General features: G+C 35.4%; 2 protein-coding genes across 2 annotated transcripts; both read left to right on the forward strand.

Moving 5' to 3' along the window:
• Positions 1 to 14399: 14399 nt before the first annotated feature.
• Positions 14400 to 15485, forward strand: LOC148205948 (uncharacterized). The gene has a single exon (XM_088105757.1). It carries the CDS (start codon positions 14400 to 14402, stop codon positions 15483 to 15485), a length of 1086 nt encoding a protein of 361 aa, XP_087961883.1.
• A 3949-nt stretch (positions 15486 to 19434) lies between these two features.
• On the forward strand, positions 19435 to 20236 carry LOC124845561 (uncharacterized). Its single transcript, XM_047322677.2, has one exon. It carries the CDS (start codon positions 19467 to 19469, stop codon positions 20067 to 20069), a length of 603 nt encoding a protein of 200 aa, XP_047178633.1. The 5' UTR covers positions 19435 to 19466; the 3' UTR covers positions 20070 to 20236.
• The last annotated feature ends 567 nt before the right edge of the window (positions 20237 to 20803 follow it).

Consider the following 20803-nt stretch of genomic DNA (forward strand, 5'->3'; position numbering starts at 1 on the left):
TTTGATGACATGTGGTTAATGATTAAATCAGATGAAGGAAATTAGGGTTCTTAGTTAAATTGGGATTTTTTGACGCGAATCAAAACTAGGGTTGGTAATTGTCTTTTTGGTTCAAGGTAAATCGCGATTACGGTTCGTGAGTAAGTTTGTGTTCCATCAATTTGCTTGAGTGCTTGTTGTGGGTCCATGTTGTGGGTCTAGTGGTTTTTACATTCGGTGTCAAAGAAACGCGATTCAAAGAAGGTAATTTTTAACTTTTGGTTTGGTTTACTGTTGCTTTGTTTTGGGTGTAAAATTTTCATGTTACAATATAGGATTAACAATGGTTTTTGACGTTTCTCTGCATCACATGGGGAAGTTCATGAAGAATAACAGACTACAATATGTGAGAGGAGAAATACATGTTATAAAAGGAATTGATCCCAACAGGTGGTCTTACTTTGAAGCAGTGAGATTTGTTAAAGAATTCAAATATGATATAGAGTTCAAGCTATGGTGGAAGGGGTTGAAACAAAAGCTGATGAGCAATCTGAGAATACTCAGTAATGACAGCGAAGCAATGTTGTTGGCTAACTACGCAGAGGAAAATAATGACGTGGTTGAAATCTATGTCCAACACGTTCCTAGTGAGGCAGTTGAAGTTAAGTTTCTTAGTTTTGGTGAAGAGGCAGATGAAGTGGACATACAGGAGATGGAGGAAGAGGTGAATATGGGTGACGAAGAAGAGGTTATTGTGGATGAACAAGACGCTAATGTTGGTGAACAAGATGCTAATGTGGATGAAGAAGATGTTTATGTTGGGGAAGAAGATGGTTATGTGGATGAAGAAGATGCATGTGTTGGTGAACAAGATGACGTAGTGGATGAAGAAGATGCTTATGTTGGTGGGGTGGAGGGGAATGTGGAAGTAGAAGACGTCCTAATGGATGACCAAGAGGAAGAGGGGAATGCTTAAACGGTTAATACCGTTCGGTCTCACTTCCCCCTGCCTTTCTTCTCCTCTCATACACTTTTCAACCCCTATCACATTACGTATAATTTGATTATGTATTAAAAGATTATGTGATTTGTTTGCAAGGATTAATGACAGTATTTGAGGAGATTTTGAATGGGGTGGAACACAGGCTGTGTTTAAGGCATTTGTACAACAACTATAAGAAGAAATTCGGTGGAGGCCTTCTCATTAAAGACCTTATGATGGGGGCTGCCAAGGCAACATACTTTCAGGAGTAGGAAAAAAAAATGGGTGAGTTGAAGAATGTGAATACTGATGCTTATAATTGGTTAATGACAATTCCAACTAAATGTTGGTCTAAACATGCATTTATTTCTTATCCTAGATGTGATGTGTTGATCAATAATTTGTCTGAGTTATTTAATAGTACAATTTTACTAGAAAGAGACAAACCTATAATTACTATGATGGAATGGATTAGGTCATACATTATGAGTAGGTTTGCAACACTTAGAGAAAAAGTAAACACATATCCTGGTTATGTTATGCCTAAACCAAAAAAAAGGCCGGATAGGGAAGTTAAAAAGAGTGGGAATTGGCTTCCAGTTTGGGCAGGGGTGCAAAATTTGAAGTCACTCATTGCTTTACAATGGACAAGTTTGTAGTTGATCTAAGTAATCATAGTTGTAGTTGTTACTTTTGGGATTTGGTAGGAATACCTTGCAGACATGTTGTTGCATATATTATAAATTACAAAACCCAGAAGATTATGTTCATCCATATTACAAGAAACATGCTTATCAAACTTGTTATGCACCTTAAATAATTCCAATCAATGGACAACAACTTTGGCCTACATTCGACTCTGCACCACTACTACCACCCACTTATAAAACACCTCTTGGGAGGCCAAAAAAATTAAGAAGAAGAGAATGTGATGAATATGTAAGCCATTCAAAGTTGTCCAAGAAAAATATTGGTATGAAGTGTAGTAGCTGTAATGAATATGGACACAATGTAAGAAGTTGTAAAAAGGGGCAGAAAAATAAGGTAATTCTTCTTGGTGATGTCATTTACAAGTTGAGTTATTTACAAGTATGTGAATTCTAACTACCTTACTCCTTTAACAGACCACAAAGGGAGCATCTGGAAGAACATCAACAAGACAAACTTCAACTACTGGACCATCTCACAAGGTCCAAGAACATCAGGAACGGGAGCTGCCACAGATGTAGGGGCTGCATCAGCATCACAACCTGGAGGGGCTACAACTATGCGTGAAGGGGGAAGAAGAACATCCACAAGACTACTGGTTGCACAAATTCTAGGGTCTCAAGCTAGTAGCAATTGAATTTCTAGTGTAGGGCATGTGATTTTTGTAATGCTTTAATGTACTGAATGTGACCCACTTAGGGATACCATTAGTAGTGGGCACAAGAATATTGGACCACTTTTTTGTCTTGTAGTACCACATGCAATGTTAATTAAACTGCTAAGGAACCACTCTTTATTGTTCAATGACTTTTTATTGTTCAATGACTTTTTATCGTGGAGTTATTTTAATTGTTCACAGTCTATTTCAGTCATTGTGCCTTAAATTGGTTGTTGGAGTTGTTATTTTGAACGTCTTAGGGGAGTTCATATCTCATAAATTGTGAATATGACTTGTAAGAACCCCTATTGTTTGTTAAAATTCCAGGTTGATCAACCAAGTCCAGGTGGTGCTTTCTGGTATCGTATTTGGTATCAGATAAACTTACAACCACTACAAATGCACATACTTCCTTCTAAGGGCATAATTGAACTCAACTTGCAATATTTTATTGAATTAAACACTTCAAAGTTCTGCTACAATACAACATTACCAATTTAATTACAGTTTATCTTCAACAAAAACATAATACAAAACATCATTGTTAATGCCCATGACAATACAAAGAAGACAAACATCGTTTTCAATTTTTTTCTCTCTTGCTCTAATTTCCTCTTCAAGTTCTCGTTCTTCTTCCTTAGATCCAATACAACCTTATCCTTTTCAATACAGACTTCAACTTCTTCACTCTTCCTTTTTAAGCTTCCTTGAATTTCAGAATCTCCTTCATCAACCCATTCAAAGTAGTTACAGTTTGAATTACTCTGCAAACAAATTACAAATCATTAATAAAAACATCATCACAATAAGTAAAGCATTTTCTCACTTACTGCCCCATTTCTACATCTATAAAACAATATCCCTTTGTTCTTCAATGTAGTTTCCTTCAACAACAATCTTTCCCCAAAACCACAAATTTTTGAAGCTAAGTGAGAGGAGGATCCACATGTTTGGGACATTCCTGAACTAATGCTCCTTCGCGTGCAACCTTCCACTATTAGATTTCATTGCCTTCAACAGTGATTTCAAAAGTAAAGGAAGTTGGTTCCCTTTAGTCCCAACAAAACCCTATATCCCAAATTCATCCCTCTATTCACACGAAAGACAAAAATGAACTTACATGACCAAGTAGACCAATGCTCAAGAAGACAAAATTCAACCTTTTGTTCTTCATCCTTCTTTCCAACTTAAATGATGATCTCGTCTTAGATCTTCACCCTTCATACCACACTTTTAAGCAAACTTTACCAATCAAGCTAATAAAGCAATGTTATGACTTTGCATTGAAAAATACCAACGTGGAAAATGTTACCAAGGAAAGATTTCATCACATGTGGCCAAACGTTAGCCAGTTCAGCCTATTTTTAACACCATTAGTTTTGAAGGACGAAAAATTATAGTTTCCTTAAGGACAATGATCAAAGTTTACCAAAGTCTGAAAGAGAGACTAAAACTAGAATCGCTTAATAGTTGAGGGACTAAAAACATATTTAACCCTTAAATAAATTTTATATATAATTAAGTGAAAAGTTCGAAAATTATTTTCTTAGGATTATTAATTTTAAAATAAACAAATAAATATTATTATCATAAATTCATATGATTTTTATTTATTAAATTATTATTTTTTATTGGGTTAAATATGTTTTTGGTCTCTGAATTATCATGCATTTTTTGTTTAGTTCTTATTCCAAACTTTGCTTCATTTTCATCTCTCTCCTTAATGAAACTATCGGATTTAGTCCCCGAACACCAACGACGTTAATTTTTGTATGACCTGGCTAATAGTGTGCCACATGTGATGACATGTGTACAATTTTTGGATGTTTTTTCTAAGATTGAAAGTTAGCTTGTTTTAACTTAAGCTCTTAGGGTTCTTTAGGTTCTTTACTTTAACCGAAACATATCACCTAAGCTGTGTGATTAGAGGTGTGCTTGGTGTGCAGTTCGTGAAACAAAAGATCCGCATTTTACCTTGGAAGAAACCCGAAGAGGAAAAGGTTCAAGTTGGAATTGATCTTCTTTTGGATGATACATAAGGAAGATGATTTTTTTGTTTTCATGGGAATTGAGGGATTGGGGATAGAGGGTTTGACCATGTACGTAATTTACTTTTGAAATCATTGTTGTAGTGAAATGAAATATGACAATAAAGGATTTGGTTGCACTCATAGGAGCATTGATTCGAGAATGTCGCAAACATGTGGATCCTCTTCATAGTTAGCATCAAAATTATGTGGTTATGGGGAAAGATTGTTGTTGTTGAAGGCAACTACTTTGAAGAACAAAGGAAGATTATTTTTTATATGTAGAAATTGGACAGTAAGTGAGAAAATACTTTACTTATACTGATAAAGTTTTTATTAATGGTTTGTAATTTTTATTGGAGAGTAATTCACATTGTAACACTAGTGCAAAATTGGCTTTTACCGTCCCCCCATAGACGTCCGTTCACAAAAGGCCCAATGTAAATAATTGACCGGTGGCATATTCGTAAATAAGTGAAACTCTAGACGTCCGTTGTGAGGGGGGACGGACGTCTATAATATTATAGACGTCCGTGGGAGGGGGGCGGACGTTTAAGGGGCTGAACAAAATCAACGCTTCAACTCCCCATGTCTGCCCTAAAACGTCCGTCCTAGGAGGGAGCGGACGTCTATAATATTATAGACGTCCGTCCCCCCCCCCCCCCAAACGGACGTTTAGGGTGCTGACAGGGTGGTTGGAGCATTAATTGTCTTCAGCCCCTTAAACGTCCGTCTTGGGAGGGGGCGGACCTCTATAATATTATAGACGTCCGCCCCTCCCAAACAGACGTTTAGGGTGCTGACAGGTGGTGGAGAATTAATGCTCCAACCACCCTGTCAGTCCGTTAAACGTCCGTCTTGGGAAGGGGCGGACGTCTATAATATTATAGACGTCCGCCCCCTCCCAGGACGGACGTTTAAGGGGCTGACATGGGGAGTTGAAACGTTCAGTTGTTCAGCCCCTTAAACGTCCGCCCTCCTCCCACGGACGTGTATAATATTATAGACGTCCGTGCCCCCTACCACGGACGTCTAAAACCCCCCGTTAATATCAATTTTAAATTACCGTAGACGTAATATTAGTGATGGGCCGGACATCTATACTATTATAGACGTCCGGGCCCCAGAGTGTCGGACGTCTCACAGTATTAATATGCGAAACGCGAACCCGCGAGTAGTACGCTCACTGTTCATCGTCGTCCCCCCGCGAACGCTGTCTGCCATTGATTTTCCAGATGGGTTTTCTCTCTTTTGGACCGTTTAAATTGACTTTCAATCTGATTACATTGCTCTGTGATGAATATCTTTGATTTGAACCGATTAAAAATCGTTTTCTGTCCGTTTTTGTGCAGTCTCTTGCGTGTTCTTTGACGGCTTCTTTGACTGTTTTTGGACAAGGTGTTAGGTCGTTCCCTCCTCGATTTCCCTCCCTTTCATTTCGAATCTACTTTTCAGGTTAGCTTGTTGTTATTGATAAACTTTTGTATGCATGTAATTGGGTTTTGTGTATGCATGTTTTTTACTCTAAAGTGTGCATGTGTTATTGGATTTTGAATATGCATGTATTAGTTGTGTTATTATAAGTATGAAATCATTGAGCGACACTTAGTTCCCGTTTGAAATTTAACACAAACGATTAATCTTTTAATCGTTTGTGTTAAATTTTGAATTGTCCGATTGGACAATTTGAGAAAATTAATTTTCATAATTTACAAGATGTCAATTGGAGTTTACGGATAAGATTGATAAAATTTCGGTTTAGTACTTGTGTTGTTCTCCAGATGCATATTTGATTGTGGTCATCGTTCACTACTCTCATTTCGTGTATTTCGGAGACCAATGCGAAATGCTGCCGAAATCTTATCAATTTTATGATGTAGACTTCAATGCACGTGTCTGAGCAAATTATGAAAATTAATTTTTTTGAATGGGTAGGGCCTAACCTTGTGAGAGTTAAAAAACTTGAACTGATGATTTTACGAACATAGTATGGATCGAAGCTGGATGAACGAACATCGCATCAGTGAAGAATATGATAAGGGTGTTTCGAAGTTCTTGCAATACGTTGAACAAAATGCTAAGTCTGTCAACGGGACATATTTTTGTCCTTGTGTCCGTTGTCTTAATCAAATACGGCAAGACTTAGGCAATGTGCGTGACCATCTATTCATGTACGGCATAATGAGGACTTATACCGTTTGGATTTGGCATGGAGAAGTACTAGAGCAGCCTACCACGTCACGAGGAACGGATTATGTGGAAGAATGGATGAGTGACCATTTAGAGGACATGATACGTGATGTCGGTGAAGATAATTTTGGAAGGGCTAATTTGTATGATTCTCTTATTAATGATTCAGAGCAACCGTTGTTCCCAGGATGCTCGAACTTTACACGTCTGTCTTCAACTTTAAAGTTGTTTAGTTTAAAAGCAAGGAATGGATGGACCGATAAAAGTTTCACCGAGTTGTTGGAGTTGTTGAAGGAGATGCTTCCAGAAAATAATACTCTACCTATTCGTAATTACGAGGCCAAAATTTTTTTATGTCCAATGGGTCTTGAATATCAAAAGATACATGTTTGTCCTAATGATTGTGTTTTGTACACAAAGGAGTTTGCTTCATTAAAGTATTGTCCAACATGTGGTTTATCCCGTTTTAAAAAGAAATCTGACCGAGTCAATGGTAATGAAGGTAATGATGGTGCACCTGCTAAGGTGATGTGGTATTTGCCTATAATACCTAGGTTCAAACGTATGTTCTCTGTTAAAGAAGATGCAAAGAACCTTAAATGGCACTCTGACGAAAGAAAGTGCAATAATTTTCTTCGACACCCTACTGATTCTCCACAATGGAAAAAGATTGATGACAAATTCCCTGAATTTGGTGCAAATCCAAGAAACTTAAGGCTTGCACTTGCAACTGATGGTATGAATCCTTATGGAAACTTAAGTAGCAAACTCAGTTCGTGGCCAGTTATGTTGATGATTTACAATCTTTCTCCTTCGTTGTGCATGAAGAGAAAATATGTGATGTTGTCCATGATGATATCGGGTCCTAGACAACCTGGAAATGACATTGATGTTTACTTAGCACCTTTAATTGATGATTTGAAATTGTTGTGGGAAGAAGGCATCGACGTGTTTGATTCACATGTTCAGGAACAATTTCGTTTGCGTGCAATGTTGTTTTGCACTATAAATGATTTCCCAGCGTATGGAAACTTGAGCGGTTATAGTGCTAAAGGTCATTTTGCATGTCCCATAAGTGAAGAAAACACTAGTTACCTTCAGTTGAAGCATGGTCAGAAGACGGTATATACAAGACATTGAAAATTTCTTTCTCGTAATCATCCTTATCGTAGATTGAAAAAAGCATTTAATGGAAGTGCTGAGGATGAGATTGTGTGTAGACCCCATAATGGTGAAGAGGTGTACAACAAAGTCAAAAACATTGACATTGTGTTTGGAAAACATCATAAAAGTACCTCTGCAAAGAACATTTGGAAGAAACGATCGATATTTTTTAAGCTTCCATATTGGTGTGAACTTGATGTTAAACATTGTATTGATGTGATGCACGTTGAAAAAAAATGTTTGTGACAGTGTCATCGGAACTTTATTAAACGTTAAAGGGAAGAGCAAAGACGGAATTAAAGCAAGACAAGATTTGGCTGACATGGGAATCTGATCTGAGTTACATCCACAGATAATAGGAAGACGCACCTATCTGCCCCCAGCCTGTCACACACTTTCCAAAAAAGAAAAACAAAGTTTTTGTAACTGTTTAAGAAGTGTGAAAGTTCCGCAAGGTTATTCTTCCAATATCAGTAACCTTGTGTCTATGCAAGACTTAAAGCTAGTTGGTTTAAAGTCTCACGATTGTCATGTATTGATGCAACAATTGTTACCTGTTGTTATTCGAGGCATATTACCTCCTTTTGTTAGGGGTATTCTGACACGTCTGAGTTTTTTCTTTAATGCCATTTGCAAGAAAGTTGTTGACCCTCGAGGTTTAGATGAATTGGAAAATGAGGGAATAAGACTACTATGTCAATTGGAGATGTATTTTCCACCTTCCTTTTTTGACATCATGGTACATTTGATTGTTCATCTAGTCAGAGAAATTCGAATATGTGGGCCGGTCTTCTTAAGGTGGATGTACCCAGTTGAAAGATACATGAAGATCTTAAAGGGATATGTCAAGAATCAGTATAGACCAGAAGCTTCAATCATAGAGCGATACGTTGCAGAAGAAACCATTGAATTTTGTTCAATTTATATGCCATCTTGTGAACCCGTCGGTCTTCCCAAGAGCAAAAATGAAGGAAAATGTGAAGGTAAGGGTGTTCGAGGTGTGAGAATTCAAAGTGTTAGCATAAAAGAAATTGACCAAGCTCATTTGTACGTCTTAAACAACACTGTTGATGTGATTCCTTACATTTCTGACCACGTTAATGAAATAAAGGCAGCAAACCCAAAAATGAGTGAAAAATGGCATCTTAATGAACATGTGAAAACCTTCTTGCAATGGTTTAAGAAAAAGATTTATGAGACTCCACATGTTTCTGAAACTTTATTGAGGTTATCTCGTGGGCCGAACACAGATGTCATTACATATGGTGGGTACTATATAAACAATATTTCTTTTCAGACAAAGGTAGAAGATGACAAAAGCAGAGTCCAAAATAGTGGTGTCACACTACAAGCTGAGGCTGTGCACTTTGCTAGTTCTAAAGACAAAAATCCAATCACAGCATCCATCAGTTATTTTGGAATAATACAAGAAATATGGGAAGTTGATTACGTCACTTTTAGAGTCCTAGTTTTCAAGTGTAAATGGGTTGATATAAATTCTGGTGTCATGATGGATGACCTTGGTTTCACATTGGTAGACTTGAACAAGATGAATTACACTGATGAACCATTTATCATGGCTAGTCAAGCAAGACAAATATTCTACGTAAATGATCCATCGAATAACAAATGGTCAGTGGTTTTAGAAGGAAAAAACATGCATGGACATGATGATGACGATTCTCTTGATATACTTGAGACAACATCTGTTGCATGTAGACCCATTGAAGACCCAGTTGATGACGTTGCCGATGTATTGCAGGCAATTCGTAGTGATCACAACGAAGGCATTTGGGAAAAAACAATTAATTAATAGGTTAATATTTTCACTTTTATTGACTTCATATGTATGTTCATCATAATTGAATTATTACTAACGTTGTACAATTTTTCAGGTATGTCGGCCTCAGACTCAGGATCGAGAAAGAGCAGACGTGGACGAGGCGTCACCCGAGTAGCAGATGTGACATCCGGACGCGTGGATGGTCAGAGGAGGCATGTTGACATCGACCCCAGATCAGGTCATCCATCAGGGCCAAATGCTGATAGGTTTAGGAGTTATCTGGGTAAGTTAGCAAAAAGTCATGTCTCTATCCTTCATGCATGTTGGGATGACGTCCCAGAGGTCGACAAGAACCTCTTATGGCAAGATGTTCAGGTATGTTTAGACTTCATGCAATTTGTGATATATTTATCTTTTATGTTTTCTTTTGGAATAACAAGTTTTTTGTTTTAAACAGCAACATTTTGATATTCCAAACACAATGCAAATCAGAAAGAAAGTGTTATCGCATATAGCGATAAGATGGAGGGATTTCAAGACAAGGCTGACACGACTATATGTCTTTGGAGATAGACAACATGAAAATCCATGTCAGCATTATACCTTCACAGAGGAGGATTGGATGTAGTTTCGTGCATTTAAAGAGTCTGAGGAATGGAAGGTATGTTTCTTAAGATCGTCTTTCATTGAGTTTTTATGATTTTACACTTACTTATATACATGGTTTCACAGGGTAAAAGGTTAGCCGCCCAAGAAAGACAAAGGCTAAACGACGCACCCCACTTGTTATCACGAGGTGGATATGCAAAACTGGAGAAGAAACTGAGAAAGTCTAGAGCAGATGCCTTGGGACTTGAGTCGCCGGACCTAGCACCTGCACCTGCTAGGTACGAGCTGTGGAAGGCTGCTTAGACTAAATCTGATGGGAACATGACATCTTCCTCAGCTGCCTTGATCTCACAGAGAATTGTAAGTTCAAATTATAAGCAGTTATTTGATTGTGTATCTATCACAGCATGTCTTCTAAGTAACTTGGTTTTTTTATGTGCAGGATGAGTTGGTTGAGCAGCAGACTCAGGGCACATTTGCTGGCCAAGGTAGGGACGACATTCTGACAACGGCCATTGGAAGGCCTGAGCACCCAGGACGTGTACGTGAAGTTCTTGGGGCGATTGGTCTTCGTGACTACTTTGGCCCTACACAGAAAACCCCCCAATCAATGAGTCAGGAGACATTGAGGCAGATGGATCTTCAGTGGGAGGAAAGACTCAACCAAAGCATGAGATCAATGGAGCAACGATTCATGGAGCAGCTACAAGAACAAAAACAAATACAAAGAGCGCTTGAAGAAAAGCTGCATTCCATGACGCAAGGCAACATGGGGGCCGATGAAACTCCCACACCACCTCGTGTCAGCACTAGAGGATCATGCTCTGCTGTAGACCCCACTCAGTATAGCGGTCAATATGAGCTGTTGGTTGATGGGGATCCCCCACGCATTGTCGCTGTCGGACGAGTGCTTGAGGGAGGGCAGACCATTCATGGTGTTGCCATATTACCCCAGCACGTGCGTGTGACCATTGACGAGGTTCGGGATCCCCAGGCTCAGGTGCCTGTACCCACTCCAGAAATTAACTTTGTGGGGGAGGCCATAGGATCATTTATTACCTGGCCTAGAGCATTGATCATGTCCCACATCGCTACTCCACAGGTATAATGTCTTTTTCCTTAGTATTTCTATGTTTATTCTTCATATAATTGTTGATAAAGCTTTGGCGTAAATTCTTATCTTCAGTTCACACGTCCTCAGAAGCAGCCAATTCATGATACAGTCATACATGAAGATGATGAGATGGCTGAAGCGGAGGATGATCCTCTATCAAAGTTAATGACAAAATTACCCAGATTGAAGAAAGCATCATTAGAACTATATTGGGATTTGAGGGTATTTGGTCTTCCCCCACATGTGCCAGTTTATATCACATTCTCTGATGCATTGGAGGTGATTGGGGGAGACAGGATGTTGAATATTTCCATCATTCAGCTGTGGTGCATGTAAGATAGTCAATTTGGTCTTTCATATTACTTTTATTTACATTGTTATAGTTTCTAACAACTTAACTTTGTTGTTTTAGGTACATGGACACAATCGTTGTAGACCAAGGTCGGTCTTCCATGTATGGATTTGTTGAACCTCAGACCATTCAACCGTATGGTAACACACTTCAAAACAGACAACATTATTTGCAAACATGGATGGATGAGTCAAAAAGAGACGTATACCTTGTGCCATACATTGAGGGGTAGGTGTTGTTATATGTGGTCAGCTCATTATTATAGTTTCCTTAATTAGTTGAATAACTATTTGTCCTTCGTGATAGGTCGCACTGGCAGCTGATGGTCATCATTCCCAAACAATGTAAAATTATATGGTTTTGTTCGTTCCACAGGAGGATGAAAAATGAGTTGAGAACCATGCTTCAAGGGTAAGTGTTTCTCCAAAAATGACTTTGAATTTGATGTTCACCTTCAACTTTTATGATAAAATAGTCATATTAATTATACTTTGTGTTTTCAATCTGTATAGAGTTATTGGTAAATCTCGTGGTCAACTGGTTCAAATTTTGTATCCAAAGGTTGTAAGTCATTTATAGTTTCTAATTCATTTTCTATGTTATTGAATGATATAAATTCTTAACTATTTAGTTTGTGATTTTAGTGTAACCAGCAGCTAGATTCATGGGAACGTGGCTTCTATGTGATGTGTTGGATTAAAACCATCATTCGAGCTGTCATTACAGATGACTGGAATGAGGTAATGATGTATACCTTCAATACATTACAAATCAAATTCATCTTCAACATATATGAAACAATAATGAATCTTTCTTGAATTTTGCAGCGCTTCAAGAGTACATCGCCTATTCCAGAGGACACAATTAAACAGATAAGGCAGGAGTGGACCACTTATCTTCTGCAAAGATGGAGTTAGGAATAGTTATATTTCTTGTTGAACATTGTTTAGTTTAGTTTAAGTTTTATGTTGATAGTTTTGGTAGTGGATTGAACTCCACATTAAGTAGAACTTTGTTTATATAAAACGCATATTTATATTATTGCAAAATTGTTCTGGGACATTTTTCTACTTTTCAGGTGTGGTTTTATTGAAAAAATAAATTAATTTAAAAAAAAAAAAATGCCCAGTAGACGTTCGTTAGTGTACAGTCGGACGTCTATAAACGTCTTGCAGTGCACACACGGACGTCCACCCCCAGACCCTACCACAAACAATTCAGCCTGGTAGACGTCCGGGGAGGGAGGAGGCGGACGTCTATATAGACGTCCGTCCTAACATAGCGGACGTCTATATAGACGTCCGGTCTTGCACAACGAATGTCTATATAGACGTCTGTCCTGACACAGCGGGCGTTTGAGTAACGTCACCCACATAAACGCCGGGCGTACGTCGGACGTCAAAAGGCCAAAAGAACGGACGTCTAAAGCCCTTTCTACACAAGTGTAACTACTTTGAATGGGTTGATGAAGGAGAATCTAAAATTTAAGTAATTTTACAAAAACAAATTGAAAGGAAATGAAGTTTTTTTTGAAAGAGACAAAGTTCTTCTAGACCTAACAAAGAAGAACGAGAAATTGAAGAGAAAATTACATAAATAGATAAAAGTTGAAAAAATTATGGTGTTGTTTGTTTTGTCGCATTAACAATTATGTTTTTGTTAAAGATTAGTTTATTGAGTTGTAGCATTAATGTTTTTGATTGTAGCACAGATGTTATTAAAACATTCAAATTGTATTTTGTTGCTTAATCCTAGAATATTGTGTACTTGTGATTATATTTGTGTTTTTTATCATTTTTTTTTCAGCAGCTCAATCTCTTTTTAAATGACAAATTGTGAAAGCATCAAGTTGTACCATAACACCAATTTTGGACTCCAGCATCAATTTTTTTCTAGATCCATTTAAGTGAAATGGTGGCACCAAAGCTCCTTATGATAATATTCATATTCTTTCTTCGTTTTCATCTCATTTTTGTTCCTTTAAAATTTATTCTACATTTAACATTAGTTTTTCCTCTGTTGTTAACAAGTTAACATATTCTTCATAAGAGGTATTCACAAGGTGACTAGTAAATTTGATGTTAACGTGAATTTGAAATCTAACTAATTCGGTAACATTTTTAATAGATGGATTTCAAAATCTAATAATAGCATAACTCTTCATTTTTGTTTTAATAATTTATATTTTCTTTTTGTTGGGATAAACTTAAATTTTAGGTTTATTAATAATATTGTTCAAATCTTATTTTATTAGTTTGGGGTGTAGTAATATTTAGTTTGATTTCATAGAGATAAAATAGGGATAGGTAGTTATGATTTTCTGTTTAACTAGACACAATATTATTTTATGATCAATTAAGAAAATTTTATTTTTAAGATAGTTGATATTTTATTTTCAGTGTCTATTTTTATTTCCGCTATATTGTAAGTATCACGACTATTTAAAGCCCTTCAATTATCAATGAATAGGAGACTCAATTTTAGGAAAATATCAGAGTGTGTGTAGCATGAGATTTTCTTAACAGTGGTATCAGAGCTTTATGCTTTGAGTACAAAGAGAGAGAGGAGAGAGTCAAACACCGTGAGAGAAAAAGTGAGTGCTTGATTTTTTGAGAGAGATGACAAAGGTTGTCAATGGTATGAATGTGCCACAATTCACGAGAAAAACCAGTTATGATAATTGGTGCCTACAAATGAAGGCGTTGTTGAGATCCCAAGACATTTGGGATATGGTGGAAGATGGGTATGTTGAACTTGATGAGGACGAAGATCACACGGTGGCACAAATGACAACATTAAAAAATTCACGTTAAAAGGATTTGAACAATTGAAGATGGAGTCCAAAGAACGTATAACCGAGTACATAACTTGGGTGGAGAAGGTGGACAACCAACTCGGCAGGAATGGAGAACAAATGCCATCTAGCCGGGTTGTGGAAAAAATTTTGAGATCCCTTACAAAAGATTTTGAAAGTATCATGTGTGTCATCGAAGAAACGAAGGACTTGTTGGTTCTCACAGTGGATGAACTTGCTGGGTCATTAGAAGCCCACGAACAAAAGAGAAGAAGTTGGGATGATCAGGTTGAACTCGACAATCAAGCACTACAGGTACAATTTGACTCTAATAAAACTCAGATTACTCAAAGCCGAGGTCCTGGCGGTAGAGGGCGAGGAAGCCGAGGACGAAGTGGACATGGCCGAGGTAATTTTGAGAATAAGAATGAAGAGCAAACCGATCAGCAGAATTGGCGTGACCAAGGACAAGAAAAAGATCGAGGAGATCGGTCAAGAGTTGAGTGTTTTAAGTGTGGCAAGTATGGCTACTATGCAAACGAGTGTAGATCAAGCAAGTGCTACAATTTTGGTAAGGCAGGCCATATTGCAAAGTATTGCAAGGCAGAGACAAAGGGGGAGACGAATCTCCTTACTGAAGATGTAGAAGAACTGTTGCTGGCAAAGAGCTCGGATACAGTGGACATGGAAAATTCGGTCTCAATAATGGATGAAGTGATCTTGGTAAAAGGTGCGACAAACGTGGAAAAGAAACTCAAACAAAAAGATGAAGAGATTCAGCGGATAGGGAGACTTCTGGATGAAGCTAATGAAATTATGAATAAACAGAGGGTTGAGCTTGAGAAGCTGAAGAAGACGACTCTTCAAAAGGAAGAAAAAGCATATAACATTCTTGAACCAGATAAAAATAGGGAAGAAGAAGATGAAGAACAAATGAAGGCTGATGAGATTTCTACTAACTCGGCATGGTATCTAGATACTAGGGCAAGCAATCATATGTGTGCAAACGAGAACTTTTTTTATAAACTCACCAAGGTGGAGGCCAAATTTATGTCTTTCGTAGATGACTCCAAGGTGGTCGTGAAATGGTGTGGAAAAATCCGACATATGCAGAAGAATGGATGAGTTGGAGATATTAGGGATGTTTACTATGTTCCAGAGCTGAAGAGCAATATTTTAAGCATGGGTCGATAATTGAAAAAGGTAATTTAGTTTTTATGAAAAATCAGGTATTGTATTTAATGGATAAGTGTGGTTGTCTAATAACCCAGGTAAAAGAAAAAAAGAACCTGTTGTATGAACTGGAGCTAAAAATCTTGGAGAGAAAATGTTTGAAACAAGATATGACTAGCAAGAGCTTGGATAACACCAACTCAAATATGATTGAAAGAAGCAAACCCGGTATGGGATGATGGACATGGAAAACCGAATAAGGGAGGAAGAATTGAAGTTTATAGGAGAGTTTGTTGGGATAAACTTAAATTTTAGGGTTTTATTAATAATTTTGTTAAAATTTTATTTTATTAGTTTTGGGTATAGTAATATTTAGTTTGATTTGATAGAGATAAAATAGGGATATGCAGTTATGATTTTTTGTTTATCTAGATATAATATTATTTTATGATAGATTAAGCAGATTTTATTTTTAAGATAGTTGTTATTTTATTTTTAGTGTTTATTTTTATTGGGTTAAATATGTTTTTAAACTTGTGTAGAGTCCAAGGGAAAGGAGCTGGGAAAGATTAACTAATGTCAAAAAAAAAAATGACGTGACACACCACCATTAGCCACCTCAGCTTATTTTTAACACTATTGGTTTTGGAGGACGAAAAATTATAGTTTCCTTAAAGAGAAATATCAAAATGTAGCTTAGTTTGAAGAAGAGACTAAAAACAAATTCACTTTATAGTTTAAAAACTAAAAACATATTTAATCCACTTTTATTTCTGTAATATTGTAAGTATCACGGCTATTTAAAGTCTTCAATTATCAATAGCAAACTCAATTTTAACAAAATTATGTGTAACGTGAGATTGTTTTCAACGCTTTTTTTTGTTGTGTAGATACCTGATTGCCTTACTTATATGTCAACATTCCTATTTTGCACATTTTTGCATTTGTACTTTCATAACGTGTTAATTCAATTTGCTGACATCCAACCTTAATTTTAAAAGGAAAAAAAATAAAGAGCAAAAAGCTTCTTCCATATCGACCTTAATTTTTCTCTTAATAAACACAAGATAATTTATAAAGATCAAACACATACTCAATTAATTACCTCAAATATTAAATAGTTCAAACAAAACAAACATAATTAAAAAAATTATTATACTAAGATTACTTTTTATTATACTAAAAACAAAACAAAAACATATAAATAATTATTATAAAAAAGTTATTTATCTAAAATAAAATAAATACATATGTCACTCGTGTATCACTTAACATATATCAATAAATAGAAATGAGCAAAATAAAATTAAAATTTTATTGATGATTAAAATCGAAACAATAAATGTGTGAATAAGTTTACGCGAAATCCAAATGTTTGAGTAAGAAGTTATTTTAGTAGTTTAGTGTTTGTTTAATGAGTTGAAGAATTCAATGACATTACGTAATTTACGAGGTCTTTGAAATGGCAATTATTATTATTGGAGGGGAAAGTGTCTGCCCCCAAAGATAAGGCAAAAACAACATCAACTCCATTTTCAAATCGTAAAAGAGTGAGACAAACATGGAAGAAACTCACTTGATTTTCTCAAACAAAAAAAAAGAAGAAACAAAGACAAGTCAAACTTTTCTTCTACTTCCTCAAACCACGTTTAAGTCTATACTGTGTTATAAAATTCAAGGTTGACCACGTATGAACAAGGACAAAAGTTTCGGGGAAACAACTGCAACTAAAAAATTGAAATCTCAAATCTCATTTAAGAAATTTAGTGTAAGTTTAAATCTAGTAAGAATAATGTACTTTATGTATATCGATCATGCACGTATCAACTTTTAATAGATTATTTTAGGTAATTATTTTTGAATGATTATTTTGAATTGATTATTCTGAATGATTATTTTTGTTTGATCATCCTTTGATCGACTTTTAGATAGATAATTTATGTACCATAACCGAACGGCAATACAAAATAAAAAATAAAAGTAAGATTAACACGAATGTCAATCACAAATCAATCTATCAATATTGATTAAAGAATAAATGAGTCGTGATTAGACCAACAAAAAACTTAAAATATCATAACAACTAGTATAAATAAAAATGTCTAAAATATGACTTTCATTTGTATGCATAACAAATTCACTATTAGAGCTAAAGCATTTATGTTTTGTTATCTATTAACTTTAATATTAAAATACTTTTTCTTCAAAGTATCATCCAAACGACTTTGACAAACAGAACTTGAATGGTTTTGACGAACAATACTTGAATATGGAAATAATCAGTTGAAGACCAACCAATTAATGTGAAAATTTGTTGGAAACCAAAACAAATGAAGATGAAGATGAAAAATGAGTCCAATTCGATTTCATTGGAAAATTTGGCTAATTTATTTAACTTATCTAAAAATTAATAAAAAAATGAAAAACCCTTAAAACTTAGCTTTTGAACATATATTGTGTCTTTTTTGCTCTTCATAACTAGTAACTCGTAATAATTAGAAGGAAACCACAGATACAATATCGAAACCAGGAAAATAATAGATTTTTGAATAATTTGTCGAGAGATACATAAAGTTTATTTAAATTCAATAGGATTGATTGAGTAAGAAGAAGTCTTAGGAAGAATAGTTTATAATGAATTACGTCATTTCTTAATTATTTAAAGAAGATAATATTATATGTTAATCAATTGCTCATTTAGTGATAATCAATTTAGACTTTTGTTTTGGTATAACTTAAAAAACACGCTGATTTTAATATACTAAAAAAATATTTTTATTGTATTTTAAAATATCAGAATTAATATATAAGTGTGTTCTGAAGATCCAACAAAAAAAACAGTAAAAAAATAAAAGAAAATCCAAATTCAGAAATAAAAGTTTTAAATTCTTTTAACAAAATTGCTTTGTAAATATATTCTTTTTTAAATTTCTTTCAAGAAAATTGCTTTATAAATATACTTTTTTATTCAATTAAGACAAAATAATTGAGAACGAGATTCTTAAATTCAAACTTTGTTACTCCTTGTAAACAAAAGAAATCTTTTCATTTGTTATTTTTCATGATCGCATTCCAAACAAATTAAATAAAATATTATGTCTTAGAAATCTGACATTGATAATAGGAATACATAAATAAGAGAACTACATTGTTAGTAGTAGGATTGTTTTTATTTTAATAAAGTATTGTTTTGGTAAATATGAGTGATACTATATATTAAATAATGCATGCCACTTCTTGGAAACAACCTATCCTTGGCCAATAAGTTTCCCCCCTATCTCCATCAAAGAATGGTCAAAATTGAAAATCTTTGCTTTCACCAAACACACCTACACACACTCTTTCTCTCTTCTTCTTCATTATATTACAACTTCTTTAAGTTATTTCAAAATTACTTGGTACATATGCTTAATATATGCATATACATAAATTAATACAACATGTTTGTTTTTTTAAATATAATTCATTAATCACCTAAAACCATTCTACTATTACTTAGTACTACTCAATTTGGTTTAAGAATTTGCAAGAAAGCTTTAGTTTCTTTCATATTTCATGTGAATTTTACTTATGTAAATTGAATCATTTTTCAGTAAATATATTCCCAAAAAAGTGAAACAATATATTTGGTTAGACATATGGAGAATTATTAAAGCAATGTAGTTTTTAAGTTATCCTCCCAAAATTAAATTTTATAAAAGAAATAGATATACATGAAAGAATAGAATACTTAAAAATATTAATTGTTGTGTAGATGGAAAGACAAATAAGAAGAGGTGATCGTGAACAGAGATACTGGTGTGAACAAAATTGGTTTTATTCAGACTTTATATTCTTCTCTCACCCTATCACTTGCTATATATACCAAACCAAACCTTTGCACTCTTTCTCAATCTCAGAAAACAAAGTCTAACACTCAACAAAATCACGAACATGAGTGCCACTGATGATGATCAGGGCATGCAGTTTGACGAGCAATTTGTGGTGGATGATCTTGATCCATTCATAGAAGGATTCATGGATTCAAGCATATGCATGTCATCATCAAAGAGCAACTCATCACACAATAACAACAGAACAAGTGGTGGCCACAATTTAACTCCAAAGGGTTGTGCGTTCAAAGCAGTTCGAAGGAGATCTAGGGCTTCTAAGACCACTCCCGTTACCCTTCTGAAAGCCAACACCTCCAATTTCAGGGCATTGGTACAACAGTTCACTGGCTGTTCCACAACAACAACCATGTCCCTTGCAATCCATAAGGGTCCCATTACCCTAAATTTCCAACAAGGTAGCAAACAAGAGATAACAAAAGTAACTACACCAATGCCCCATGTTTCTCAGCCACAACAGCCCTTGATCATGAGAGAGCAACAAAGTGAATACTGGTTAGAGCATGTCAAAAGCAGTAGTGAGCTTTGTGTTCCATCTTGGGATAGCTGGATGGATAATGGATTTGGCTTTGATGATGATTTTAGTTTGCATGAACTAACCGTGAATGCCATCTCCAATGACATCCAAGGTTTGTTTGTGTCATGAAAATAAAGGATTATTATATCTTAGGAAATTCATCTTCAGTCAACACCTCTATGCACATGTTATATATCATAAAATTAAGCAATACTTCATGTTTCGTAGCCTGTAATAATAAGCTTTAGTTTATTCTATCCGTTCACTTTCTTTATTCTTTTCTTTGTATCCTTCAATCTTCTTCAGATCCTTGATTGCATTTTCTTTCACAAACTTTCTATATCAAGATTTTCAGAAGATAATAAAGTTAAATAATCTCATGTCACAATGAAAAATAACATATGCAAACAAAGATAAACTAATGAATTTAACTTAAGAAAATATGCATATAAAAGAAACATTATGATTAGCAAACCAGAAGGTGTATATTAAGAATCTGTTATTAGATACATAAATACAAAATGAACCGAAGTTCATTTTGGGGCTTTGTTTTAATGTTTTCTGTTTTAGGTCTTTATTGTTTTCTGTTCATCAGAGCACTATATATAGAGCTCTGTTTTCTGTTTTATGTTTTGTATGTGTTCTGTTTTACAATCAATGAAAAGCAATAACACTTTAATACACAGAAAGAAATGGGAACCAAGAAATGCTTACTTGTCTCTTTGTCCTGATCATTTTCTCCTCTTTCACCACTGCCATCTGAAGCCTCTAAGGCTGCCGGACCACCGTGAGATCGCCACTCTCTGAGACGGAACCCTCTGGAAGCTCTCCGTTCTCTCTCCTGACTTGTGAAGAAGCGCTGG

Source organism: Vigna umbellata, chromosome 1 (genome assembly GCF_029865625.1).
Source record: "Vigna umbellata cultivar VRB3 chromosome 1, Vumbellata_1.0, whole genome shotgun sequence".
NCBI classification, from domain to species: domain Eukaryota; kingdom Viridiplantae; phylum Streptophyta; class Magnoliopsida; order Fabales; family Fabaceae; genus Vigna; species Vigna umbellata.

Excerpts from the sequence above, each read along its gene's own strand:
- LOC148205948 (XM_088105757.1), top strand. The coding sequence starts at position 14,400 with ATGGAGTCCAAAGAACGTATAACCGAGTACATAACTTGGGTGGAGAAG.
- LOC124845561 (XM_047322677.2), top strand. The coding sequence starts at position 19,467 with ATGAGTGCCACTGATGATGATCAGGGCATGCAGTTTGACGAGCAATTT.